This window comes from Dendrobates tinctorius, unplaced genomic scaffold (genome assembly GCF_039654945.1).
Source record: "Dendrobates tinctorius isolate UK_male_01 unplaced genomic scaffold, ASM3965494v1 ptg000048l, whole genome shotgun sequence".
Lineage (NCBI taxonomy): Eukaryota > Metazoa > Chordata > Amphibia > Anura > Dendrobatidae > Dendrobates > Dendrobates tinctorius.
Window position 1 is genome coordinate 1,516,299 of NW_027361716.1, and position 13,872 is coordinate 1,530,170.

The 13,872-nt window shown below is 43.1% G+C and overlaps 1 protein-coding gene across 3 annotated transcripts in view; it reads right to left on the reverse strand.

The window, feature by feature from the left end:
• Nucleotides 1–1,718: 1,718 nt before the first annotated feature.
• Nucleotides 1,719–13,872, reverse strand: part of LOC141090223 (cytochrome P450 2B4-like) — a 75,942-nt gene continuing 63,788 nt past the window's right edge. For 2 of the 3 annotated variants that reach the window (XM_073576275.1, XM_073576273.1), the window contains 2 exons: nucleotides 8,730–8,871; nucleotides 1,719–6,157 (listed from right to left, as the gene is read on the reverse strand). In XM_073576275.1, the coding sequence (XP_073432376.1) occupies nucleotides 5,970–6,157; nucleotides 8,730–8,871 (330 nt within the window). In that variant the 3' untranslated portion in view covers nucleotides 1,719–5,969. The remainder of the gene's footprint in view (nucleotides 6,158–8,729; nucleotides 8,872–13,872) is intronic. The other variant, XM_073576274.1, reaches the window with a different exon arrangement.

Sequence of the window (13,872 nt, forward strand, 5' to 3'; positions counted from 1 at the left end):
AGAATAACATAGGTCCGGATGCAATCCGATTTTTTATTGGATTGCATTTGTCCAATTTTGTCTCAAGTGGAAGTGAGTCCTAATGGAAGCAATACTGTGCATGGGCTGGGGGAGTTTGTGTACTAGGGCAAATATTAAATCCTCAGTACAACCCTGTCCTTTCTCCACCTCACTGAAGAGGGAAAAGCTTGCTCTATCAAAAAAACCCAAGTCCTGGCCAATTCCTACTCAGACTCTGGTCCTGCACCTCACACAGTAATCTAGAGTCCCCACAAATGGTGTCAAATGTTATATGGACTATCCTCTGCCCACATCAGACAGCACCGACAGCCCATTCCCGTGCAAGCCAGAACAACAAAAAAAAAAAAAACAATACAGCACCACAAAACATGAACAATGGGTTGCCCTCCCAGGGCTTGTGGGGTACTCGGAGCCGGGCCCTTTGGTTTCAATGGGAGATGTCACGGCTGCTATGACCCGGTCCGTGGCCCTGGGCGCCCATTGTAACGGGAATGTCGAGCTTGGGGTGATGATTAGAGTTTGTGAAAGAATGATTCGTGACGCCACCTGTGGTGTTCGGCAATGAAGATGTTAAGCCGACGCTGCAGACAGATCCTCTGGGACAGATGGTGTGGTGCAGCAATGATGGTGTGGCCCTCCACAGGTAGGGCAGTAGTCCCAGGGCAGTGTAGGTGAGGAGATAGGGAGGAGACGTAGATGGTGCAATGTTAGGCACAAAGATGTAGCAGTGCTGAATGTGTTGGCGCAGGAATAAGTGGAGGACACCAGGGCATGTAGATCCAAAGCTTTACTCACAGTCTGTTGTGCGTTCAGGTGCCCGCATCCGTGCCGTGTCCTCCGGATCAGGAGCTCAGCCAACTTCCAGGCAAGATGAAGTACTCCTTTCCAACACTCCGCCAACATATGCCTTTTCTGAACGTCTCCCTTTTGCGCCTATAGTGAAGTACTCACAGTACTGAGTTACATTGGAGTTCCTCCTGTCAGATGTTCCTATGAACTCTACTTGTTCAGCAAACAGCTGTAGCCTGCTTCGGGGACTCCTTGCTACCTAGTCCCGGTTCACTCACGTTGCTGTTGTGCCCCCAAGTCTTGTGTGGAAATAAAGTGGTGACAACTTCTATTCCTCCGGTGTCTGCTGCAGGACCATTAGTATCCATACAACCTCGGGGACCGGACCCCGGCCCTGCGCTCTGAACTTGGGAAGCGTTCTGCTCTAACCCTAATCCTTAGTCCTCCTCTCCTCACGTTCCGTACTAATCCTTCTTTCTTATGGACAGAATCAGGCTTTCCATCAATGTCTCTTTCCTGTGCCAGTGGACCCAGGTCACTGAGGTCGGCTGCAGCACTTCCTTCATCCATCCATCCCACTCCTGGGATCTTCTCTCTTCCACTGACTCTGTCAGACTGACTAAATGCTCAACTCTTCCCACTCTTTTGGTGCTAACTAAACTCCACCCACCTCCCAGCACGCTTCGTGTTCCAAGCAGGGAGCCACCAAAGGGTGCTTTGCTACACAACTATGTTGCGTGGAATGCAGGTGTTGGAGTGTGGTCAGGTGTCTCCAACTTACCTGGATGGTGGGGTACCACACCTCAGGAGGAGGTGCAGTACCTCTGTGGCGACTGAACCCTCAGGGGCGCCGCAACAATGCATAATAAAAAAATAAGAGAAAAACTACAAATAAGTATCAAAACATGTTCTGTAAATTAAGTTTTATTTTTATGAAGTATGTATACAAAAATAATTTGTATTCATGCTTTAGCTAATTCTTACAGATCCAGAGTGTGCTTGTGATGCTTTAGTTGGTAATAATTGTCTATAGTACATGCATATATGGCAACCATTCCCTTATATATTGTGTCGCGTTATTGGCTCTAAAGAAAGGAAAAGACACAAAGTTACATCCTCGATTTCCACAAGTGCTGATTCAGGTCCTAGAGTGTCTACCAATAAATGTTAGATAGGGCAGTGACAACTACATATAACATCATTTAACCCCTTAGCGACAGAGCCAGTTTGCAGCTTAATGACCAGGCCAATTTTTACAATTCTGACCACTGTCCCTTTATAAGGTTATAACTCTGGAACGCTTTAATGGATCCTGCTGATTCTGAGACTGTTTTTTCGTGACATATTGTACTTCATGTTAGTGGTAAAATTTCTTCGATAAGTCTTGTGTTTATTTATGAAAAAAACAGAAATATGGCAAAAAAATTTAAAATTTTGCAATTTTAAAACTTTAAATTTTTATGCCCTTAAATCAGAGAGATGTGTCACATAAATTTCTTAATAAATAACATTTCCCACATGTCTACTTTACATCAGCACAATTTTGGAAGCAAATTTTTTTTTTGTTAGGAAGTTATAAGGGTTAAAAGTTGACCAGCGATTTCTCATTTTTACAACAAAATTTACAAAGCCATTTTTTTTAGGGACCACATCATATTTAAAGTCATTTTGAGGGGTGTACATGACAGAAAATACCAAAAAGTGGCACCATTCTAAAAACTAGACCCCTCAAGGTGCTCAAAACCACATTCAAGAAGTTTATTAACCCTTTAAGTGCTTCACAGGAACGAAAGCAATGTGGATGGAAAAAATTAACATTTAACTTTTTTTTGGAAAAAAATTACTTCAGAACCAACTTTTTTTATTTTCACAAGTGTTAAAAGAGAAAATCAACCACAAAATTTGTTGTACAATTTCTCCTGAATACGCCGATACCCCATATGTGGGGGTAAACCCCTTTTTCAGCACACGGCAGAGCTCGCAAGGGATGGAGCACCGTTTGACTTTTTCAACGCAGAATTGGCTGGAATTAAGATGGGATGCCATGTTGCGTTCGGAGAGCCCTTAATGTGCCTAAACAGTGGAAAACTCCAAGTGACCCCATTTTGGAAACTAGACCCATTAAGGAACTTATCTAGATGTGTGGTGAGCACTTTGAACCTTCAAGTGCTTCACAGAAGTTTATAACGTAGAGCCGTGAAAATAAGAAATCCATTTTTTTTTCCACAAAAATGATCTTTTCGCCCCCAAATTTTTATTTTTACAAGGGTAACAGGAGAAATCATACCCCCACAGTTATTATGCAATTTGTCCTGAGTACGCTGATACCCCATATGTGGGGAGGAACCACTGTTTGGGTGCATGGGAGAGCTGGAAGGGAAGGAGTGCCATTTTGGAATGCAAACTTTGATGGAATGGTCTGCGGGCATCATGTTGCATTTGCAGAGCCCCTGATGGGCCTAAACAGTGGAAAACTCCAACAAGTGACCCCATTTTGGAAACTAGACCCATGAAGGAACTTATCTAGATGTGTGGTGAGCACTTTGAACCTTCAAGTGCTTTACAGAAGTTTATAACGTAGAGCCGTGAAAATAAGAAATCCATTTTTTTTCCACAAAAATGATCTTTTCGCGCCCAAATTTTTATTTTTACAAGGGTAACAGGAGAAATCATACCCCCACAGTTATTATGCGATTTGTCCTGAGTACACTGATACCCCATATTTTGGGGGGGAACCACTGTTTGGGCGCATGGGAGAGCTCGGAAGGGAAGGAGTGCCATTTTGGAATGCCGACTTTGATGGAATGGTCTGCGGGCATCATGTTGCGTTTGCAGAGCCCCTGATGGGCCTAAACAGTGGAAACCCCCCACAAGTGACCCCATTTTGGAAATTAGACCCCCTAAGGAACTTATCTAGATGTGTGGTGAGCACTTTGAACCCCCAAGCGCGTCACAGAAGTTTATAAACGCAGAGCCGTGAAAATAAAAAGTATTTTTTATTTCCACAAAAGTGATTTTTTAAACCCCCAAAGTTGGTAAATAGTGGAAACCCCTCAATTCTTGCTCCAACCCTAACCCCAACACACCCCTAACCCTAATCCCAACCCTAATCCTAATTCTAACCCTAATCCTAGTTCGCCCTAACCCTAGCCCAACCCTAACCCTAGCCCAACCCTAACCCTTAACCCTAGCCTAACCCTAGCCCTAACCCTAGCCTAGCCCTAACCCTAGCCTAACCCTAACCCTAGCCTAACCCTAGCCTAACCCTAGCCTAACCCTAGCCTAACCCTAACCCTAGCCTAACCCTAGCCTAACCCTAGCCTAACCCTAACCCTAGCCTAACCCTAACCCTAGCCTAACCCTAGCCTAACCCTAGCCCTAACCCTAGCCTAACCCTAACCCTTATGCAAAACTGAAAAAAAAAATATTTTTTTTATTTCATTATGTGTGCCTATATAAGGGGGTGATAAACGGGGGGTTATGTACTATTTTTATTATTTTGATCACTATGATCGTTTATCATAGTGATCAAAATAATGAATGGAATCTGCCAGCTGGAGCCAGCAGATTCCCGGCGGGCATACTGCGCATGCGCCCGCCAGTTTCAAGATGGCGGCACCCATCGGATGACGCCGGCGGGCGCGGGACCACCGGGAGGGGACGGAGGACAAGGGAGAGGTACCGGGAGGGGACCGGGGGGATCGGGGACCCTATTTCTCTATCCTCTGATGTGCGATCACATCAGAGGAAAGAGAAATTAAATGTAAAATCGTGGCTTTTTTTTTTTTTTGCGGTCGCCGTTATAGGGTTAATAACGGCGATCGCAAAAGCGGGGGTCGGTAAAAACCGGCCAATTCATGTTCTCTGGGGTCTCGGCTACCCCTGGCAGCCGAGACCCCGGAGAAAATCCGACACTGGGGGGCGCTATTCACTTAAATCACAGCGCCGTGAATTAACGGCGCTGTGGTTTAAGTACCCTTAATTACCGCCGTTAAAAGTCGTATCGGCGGTCGTTAAGGGGTTAATAAAATGCACTAGCATTAAAAAGTTGAAGTCTTTGAAGGAAACCCGTCATGTTGTACATGCAGTCTGATTTGTCGTCAGTATGGCATAGAGAAGAAGCTAAGCAGAATGATGTATAGGTTTCTGGAAAGAGTCAGAATAAGGCCGGGGTCACACTTGCGAGCAACTCGCATGAGTCTCGCGTATCAATACCCAGCACTGCCGCCAGCACTCGGACCGGAGCGCTCAGCTGTATAGAAATACATGCTGCCGCACACTCCGGTCCCGAGCAGTGACGGGTATTGAGATGCGAGACTCGTGCCGGCCTTACTTGTAGTTTATTCATTGACATCCCTAGTGTTGGTGTAGATATCAGTCCAGTGGGCGTTTCTATTCAGTGATTGAGTCTTTCCGGTATGGCTGTGCATGCAGAGATAGCTGTCAATCACCGAGTAGAACTCCCTGCTGGAAACAATATTTACTGAATCTCCCCCCACAAAAAAAAACAGGAATGAATAAATGGGGGAGGTTCAATTTGAAAAAGGCTATACTTTGGGGAACCCTGAAAAAAATAGATATTAAAATATAACTTTTATTGAAATAAGATTAAAAAAAGGGGGGTGGTCAATGAGAAAGTAGGTGTTCTGGAAGGTAAAGATGAAGGTGACTTGTCTACCCTCCCTTGATGGTTTGAGAGCACTAAAGCCATCAGTTATCTTCAGGGCAGATAGGGCCAGCCGTCGACAAACGGGGGTACCATTCTTGTATAGTTTCTCATGAGGTGCCAACCTCCGCAGGTAGGCAGGTGTTCAGGCAAGGGACTATTTTCAGGGTGAATGCAGTGTGCACTTTTTAGAATGGTGTTTGCTACTATATTTGCTGTTTGTCCATTTTAACCATATTTCAATAAAAGTTATACTTTTATATCTATTTTTTTCAGGGTTCCCCTATATATAGCCTGACTCTTCACCCACACAAAACTATATCAGTCTAATCAACTGCCCCTGTTCTATAACATCCTGCCTAAAGATCAAAGACCATTTACAACACAACAGGTTCCTTTTACAATCAACACTGTATACATTCTCATTGTAATACTTTGTAGTGGCTGAGTGTTACCATAAAAATATGAAAAATATTACTTATAAGTGAGATAATCAACTTTTATCCCGGGAAACAAGCCTCATTTTATAGCGTTTAGGAGCCTGTGTAATGCCAAACACTGGGGTGGTGTCTGGAGGAGATTTGGGGTCTGGCCAATGGAATTCAAAATGTGTCAGCAAAGTGGTGAAGTAGAGAAAGATCTCCATGCGAGCAAGACTCTCCCCTAGACAAACCCGGGGTCCTGAATGGAAGAGAAGATCATCAGTAAGCAGAACATAACCAGGCAGATTGTAGACTGAATAATATCAGTAATCACTCTATAAACATTACAGCATTCCTTCTACAAGAAATAAAGGAGTTGTCGAGGAGAATACAGAATATGCATCCTTCAACTATTTTGTGACAAATCTGAGACATGATCTGTCATGTTTAGTGATGAGCGAGTATACTCGTTGCTCGGGATTTCCCGAGTATGCTCTGGTGTCCTCCGAGTATTTTGGCGTGCTCGGAGATTTAGTTTGTGTCGAAGCAGCTGCATGATTTGTGGCTGCTAGACAGCCTGAATACATATGGGAATTCCCTAACAAACAGGCATTCCACACATGTAATCAGGCTGTCCAGCAGCCGCAAATTATACAGCTGCGTCAACACAAACTAAATCTCTGTGCACGCCAAAATACTCGGAGGACTCCCGAGCATACTCGGGGGAACACGAGCAACGAGTATACTCGCTCATCACTAGTCATGTTATGTTTTGTGACCCTTTAAGAAATCACACACCTAGTGTAAAATGTTTATACATGGACTTTATTGACAAATGTGAGAGTCACAGACTGGGAACACAGGTCACATCTGGTGGCCAGAGCATTAATCCAAGCAGGAATCATTCTTGGTTGGGGTTAAAGTAAGCAAGAAGGCATATACGGTGTCACATGACAGTAGTTGTTAGACAGTCAGACTGGTGTGTTAGGGGAAAGCTGCACACAGAGAGGTCCTGTGGTTCAAGAGGTAACCACCAAAAAAAGGGCGAATCCAAGATGACTGCAGACCAATGGCTATGTCCTAAATCCTGCTCTAGATTGCTGTATACATCGAGATTGCTACAAAGTAGAAATGGACTGGAGATTGCAAGCAGTTACGGATTGCTCCCTGAAGACTATCAACATTGTTGGCAACCTTGCAGAGAAGTACCAGTTCCTAGTTAGTCTGAGCACGAAGGTCCTGAGGAATTTGAGATCTAATAGATGGTAGTTGCTTTGGCCCTGAAGTGACTGTATGGCGTCATTCAGACGTCAGTATTTGGTCAGTATTTTGCCTCAGTGTTTGTATGCCAAAAGAAGGAGAGGAACTTACTGAGAAAAACTATAATTGAGTGATTGACACTCCTGGCTTTGGCAAACAAATACTGATGGATACTGATCAAAAATACTGATGTGCGAACAAAGCCTATAGGTGAGAACTACCTAATCATTGGTCATACCACAAGAACTTGGCCCTGGAATACGCCATTTGAATGGAGCTATGGTTGCACCTGTTTACCACTGCTTTATCCATTGTCTGTGGGACAGCTGGGTACAGCACTTGGGAGGACAATGAATGAAAGGGTGGTTGGTGCAGATGTGTGGCTTTTGCTTCATTCTAATAGGGTCCAATTCTTGTGATTCGTGCGATAAAACCCCCAATGATCATTACATGATCAGTGATTATTTAAGAGTCTGTATGTGTTTGCTCACACACCTCTATATATGAAATGCAATGGAGCACCCATCATTTCCTTTCATCCATAAATAGAAAACCTCCAGATGCCTCTGTATGGAATCTGAAGCATACAGAGGTACAGTAAGGGCCTATACATGATAATTTACACAATTTGTAGGTTGGATGGAGCCATATTTCAGACATGTGCATAAGGCTTTAAAGTCTGGCACCAAATTTGACTATAAAAAGTGCATACATTATGAAATCGCACACTAGCTTCATCAGATCCAAGACATCAAACTCTAATAATGGAATAGACCTTTTTGAAAGATTTTTATGATGCTAATTTTTATATCGGCACGAAAACTTTGGAGATGCTTGCCAGAATGGCCCTTGTACTTATTTTACATAGTAAGTGCACCAGCCTCTTCAGGTCTAAGAAATCTGGCTAATAATGTGAGTTGTTTGTAATGTGAAATCTGGTGAATTCATTGTGGATTCAACCACTATTTAAGTGAAAGCTATTATCAGGAAATATTTTATTTATTTTCCATGGGCCCAAGAACTAAAAGGCAGGTAGTTGCTATCTACCTGCTCGTTGTGCCCAGTGCTGATGTCTGCCAACCTAAAGCGGTCAAGCACTGCTCCCACGGGCGAGTCGTCAGAGCTGGGACTTCTTTTCTGCATTGTTCTGTTGATGGGGTGAGACTGCTGACGTCATGCTGATTGACCGCTGACTTCCTGCAACGTAATGGCGGGGAGCCGGCCAAAAATCAGCATGGCATCGTCAGTCACTCCCTGTAGACAGAGTAGCCTGGAAGAGGTAGAGCTGCTTTGCTGACATGGACAGCGGATTCACTGGCAGTAGAGGTCTGTGACCGCTCTGTGCAAGTGGCGGGTAGACCAAGCCGGTGGCTGGCAACTACCTGCCTGTTAGTTTTTAGACCCATAGTAAAAAACAGAAAAAAAAATAGTCATGGATAACCCCTTTGATATCTAGTAATAAAACAGAAAATTTATTTTTACGGATTGCTCCAGCTGGGAGTTTATATTTGACCCTGGTATTTGCCTTATAACACAGTTAACAATTTCTCTATCCATTTTGCTTTTATTACCTGCAGAGAAGGGAAAGAATCCATCCACTTTCAGCAAATCTCCTTCAGAATCCAGGAAATTCGCGGGGTTAAACTCATGTGGATATTTCCACTGTTTCTCATCATAATTCAATGAGGACAGATCTGTAATAACCGTTGTTCTCTATGTGCAAAGATAGGCGAAGATAAAAAGAGTGTGGCATCATTACACTGTCACATTTGTACTGTACAGCACATTATCTACATATGAGAGAGAACAATCAGTTTCTATTTATGAAGAATAAGGTATATCAATAGTTGGGTGAGCCAGCCAATAAAGAGTGAAAGTTGCCTTTTGCATCAGCTTTTTTTTTCATGATAGAGGGGGATCTTTTCAGTTTTCCCTCTAAGCTTTGTGCTCTGAAAAGGAAGCAGTAAAGCAACATACAAATGAACAGTGGCGTGGTGATGTAAAATTTGGACCTTAACCTCCTCCTTAAGGTTGGCCAGATGTATGGGCCCTTATAGTATTCTAGACTCAATAAAAACATACATGTTCACTCCCCATGCATTGACGACCCTCATCCTGGGTCCCGTCCTGCTTTAATGTAGCCCCATCCTGAGCCCCTTTCTAGTATAATATCCCCCACCCTGGGCCCCTTCCTGTTATAATGTCCCTCACCCTGAGCCCCTTCTTGGTATAATGTCCCCCACCCTGAGCCCCTTCCAGGTATAATGTCCCCCACCCTTAGCCCCTTTCTGGTATAATATCCCCCACCCTGTTCCCCTTCCTGTTATAATGTCCCCCTCCCTGAGTCCCTTCCAGGTATAATTTCCCCCACCCTGAGCCCCTTTCTGGTATAACATCCCCCACCCTGGGCCCCTTCCTGTTATAATGTCCCTCACCCTGAGCCCCTTTCCTGGTATAATGCCCCCCACCCTGAGCCACTTCCAAGGTATAATGTCCCCTATCCTGAGCCCCTTCATGGTATAATGTCCCCCATCTTGGACAACTTCCTAGTATAATGGCCCCCTTTCTTGTATATGCTTCCAAAATCCATGTATATGCCCTCATCCTGGTATATGCTCCCCCATCCTGTTATATGCCCTTCATCCTGATATATGCTCACCCCATGCTGGTATATTGTTCTCTATCCTGGGTCCCTTCCTGTTATAATGTTGCCTATCTTGGGCCCCGTTCTGGTTTAATGTCCCCCATCCAAGACCCCTCCATCAATAATGTACACTGTTCTTCTCTTAACACATTTTAAAAAAAAAAAAAGAATCATTCTTACCTTCCCTCACTCCTATGATTCACAGCATACTCTTTCTTCTGTAGCCGGCACAGGAGCTGGCAGCTGACTTTGCATTGGAAGGCAGGCAGAGGTGTCACCGATTGCTCTGTATTATATGACATAGTTTTCTACCTGAATTTCTATATTTCTTTCCTTCATCTGTAGATTCTGTATACCAGATATCTTCTAATTGCTTTCACTTACTCTTCTGCAACCTGTCTTCTCTCTTTTCCCCTCTCCCCTTTTCCCATTTATTTTCTCTTCTTGTAGTTCACACTATTTTCCATTGGGTCCATTCTCACATATTCTTTCCCTTTTAAAGTCTTCTTAAGTCTCTCACCCCATTTATTTCTTTTTCGTTCTTTTTTTCATGCATTCTTCATTTTTTTCTCTCATCAATGTTTTTTTCATTTCTTTATTTTTCCACTTTTGCTGTTACATTCTCGTTTTTTTCGCCTTTTTCTATTTCATTTTTTCCTTTTTTTTTTATTTCCCCCTCTTCCTTTTTTATTTTTCAATTTTTTTATTTTATGTTTTTTTATTTTATATTCTTTCATTTTTCTATTTTTTTTTTACTCTATTTAATCTGATTACCTTTTATTTTTCTGAAACCTACCTCTTCCAGAATATACTCACCTCTCCATTTATTCCATAGGGATACCGTTCCTACTATCAACTACATACATTCTGACCTTTCGAGTGTCATCAGTCAATTGCTAACACTCATCCACCTATGGAGAAACTCTCTGAACCTCCTATACACAAAATTGTCTCATTTTGCTTATGTAATTTTTGCTTAATATGATTATTATGTCTATAGTCATGATCATTGGCCACTACAAAGATTTTTCCTGATCATATCATTGTATAGATGTAAATCATTTGTCTATCCTTTATTTGACAATTGATCAAGGCCGGCATGACTGAAACGTTGAATATTAGCTATACACATTTGTCAGGGATGAATTATTCTGAAGCAACTTTTCATCTCATTATTTTGGTGCGAAAACGCGCGTCGTGGCAGAGGGACGCCCGAGATATCCACGTGCACACCACAGGTAATATATACCCACAGTGTTATATGTGCAAGAGGCGGGTAGACGAAGCCGGTGGCTGGCAACTACCTGCCTGTTAGTTTTTAGACCCATAGTAAAAAACAAAAAAAAATAGTCCTGGATAGCCCTTTTAATAGCTAGGAATAAAACAGAAAGTTTCTTTTTACGGATTTCTCCAGGAGGGAATTCATATTGGACACTGCTATTTGCTTTACAACACAGTTAACAATTTCTCTATCCATTTTCCTGGATCTGATTTGTCAGCGATACTTTCCACACTTACCAGTAGTGGCTTGTCACACTTGCAGCATGCAGGCTGCTGTATATGTTGCTGTCTTCATGTGGTATTCATTTTTCTACAGTTTACCTTTGCACAGGATCATAGCTGTATGACTGTTATCTCACTTCATTTATTCTATTGTTTACTCTGCATGACTTTATATCTTCAGTAACAGCTTTTTCTATTTTGTAGCACATACACTGGGTTGCAGCCCACTTCAGGACAGGTTCATACTCTTGTGACGGCTATTTCACTCAGCTTTTTTCTATTGGTTATTGCTTTACTCTGCATGATTGTCAGGTGACCATCTCTTTTCTAATTTATAATATTATTTATGTGACTGCACTTTGCATTTTTCATGAGTACTGCAACATATTGAATGTTTCACTTACACAGGTTATGCTGTTTTCAAAATAGCTTTTGCTATGTGGTACACCATGGTATTTAGTCCCTTTTTCAGTGATCTAGCACCTTTCTATTTGTACTTTTTTACATTGTTTTCTCTTTGTATTAATAAAAAGTAATTTTTATGAAGTACCTTTTGGTTACCACTTTATTAATTTACTTTGGGTGCCAAATTTTGTGATTAGGCACAAACAAGTGTATTATTTTCAAAATTATTATTTTTCAACCACTTAAGGTTGAGGGGCCCACCCAGAGCTATGCTACTGTTAACTCTATGGGTGTGCACAATGCGCCCATACAGTTACACTCTGCGGCAGGGCAGGGAGACTCGATTTCCCTGAACTGTCACCTGGCTGCTATGGGGCCTTTGAGCTCCTAGAAGGTGGGGGCTTGGTGGCAGCATTGGGCCACCCATTCATCATCATTGCATGTTCAACTGTATCGGTTGGATGTCGATACAGTTGAAAGCAGTGATGAGCCACAAAACGTCACGCTCCCTCTCCCATCATTACTCTTCTCGGCATCTGACGGCCCTGACATAGAGACTGATAGGGGCTGTGTTGACATCACTTACTTGGCGCCTGCTGTCTTGAGACGAGCGGGTGCTCGGAGCAGTGAGTGTGTTATACTGTATGGAGGCCTATGGGGAGTGCATTATACTACATAGAGTCTGCCTATGGCAGTGCTTTATACTATATACAGTCCGTCTATGGTGAGTGCATTATACCATATACAGTCTGCCTATGGAGAGTGCATTATACTGTACAGAGGCCTATGGGGAGTGCATTATATGATATAGAGTTTGCATATGGGAAGTGCATTATACTATATGGAGGCCTATGGGGAGTGCATTATACTATATGGAGGCCAAAGAGGAGTTCATTATACTGTATGGAGGCCTATGGGGAGTGCATTATACTACATAGAGTCTGCCTATGGCGGTGCTTTATACTATATAGCGTCCGCCTATGGAGAGTGCAGAGAGTGCATTATACTATATAGAGGCCTATGGGGAGTGCATTATATGATATAGAGTCTGCCTATGTGAAATGCATTATAAGGAGTCTGCCCATGGGGAGACCATTATACTAAATAGAGTCTACCTATGGGGAGTGCATCATACTGTATTGAGGACTATGGGGAGTGCATTATACTATATAGAGTCTTACTATGGTGCGTGTATTATACTATATACAGTCTGCCTATGGAGAGTGCATTATTCTGTATAGAGGCCTATAGGGATTGCATTATACGATATAGTTTGCCTATGGGAAGTGCATTATACTTTATGGAGGCCTATGGGGAGTCCATTATACTATATGGAGGCCTATGAGGAGTTTATTATACTATATGGAGGCTGTTATGAATGGGTCACCGAGAAGGATAGCAGGACCAGGCTAAGCCACCAGAAAACCAGAGAGGTTGGTAACTAAGCGGATTGCAGACCCCTGATCCTATCCACACAACTAGCAGTAGCCGTGGAGTGCACCTACAATGCCCTAGACGCCTCGGCACAGCCGGAGAGCTAACAGCCTAAAGCAAGAAAGGTGAAATCTAAAATGCCCCGTATGAGACCCCAAAGGAATAGATAGCCCCCAAACATATATTGTCGGTGAGACAAGATGAAAACACAAACGCAGGCAGAAAATTAGACTGGGCAAATGATGGTGCACAAACTGACTAGACAGGACAGGAAAGGAAAGACACTGTCAGCAATCACGCAAAAAACCCTGAAAAATCCAACATGTCTGATGCACAAAAAAACACTGAAGTCACACGACTTTGCCCCACTATATCAGCACTCTGGTATATACTGAAAGCAGAGCAAAAAGAGACCAATATAACAGGGGACAGAACAAACTGACACAAGCAGTAACATATGGGCGGTGATCCAGCACAGCCCCAGCAGGAGCAAGCTGACCCGCACAAGCAGAGATAGACAAAACCAGATCAAATGCAAAAAGATTAGCAAATGAACCACTTAGCTGAACCATGCAGGAGCAGAGCAGGAGACATCAGACCTCAGAAGGCACAAGAAGAAAATCACCAGCAGGGATTGAAGGAAGTCAGCTGTCTTAAATACACCAATCAGAAACCCCAGATCTCCAATCGTCATTATCAGGTGGCAAGCCTCTGTCAATCTGACCAGC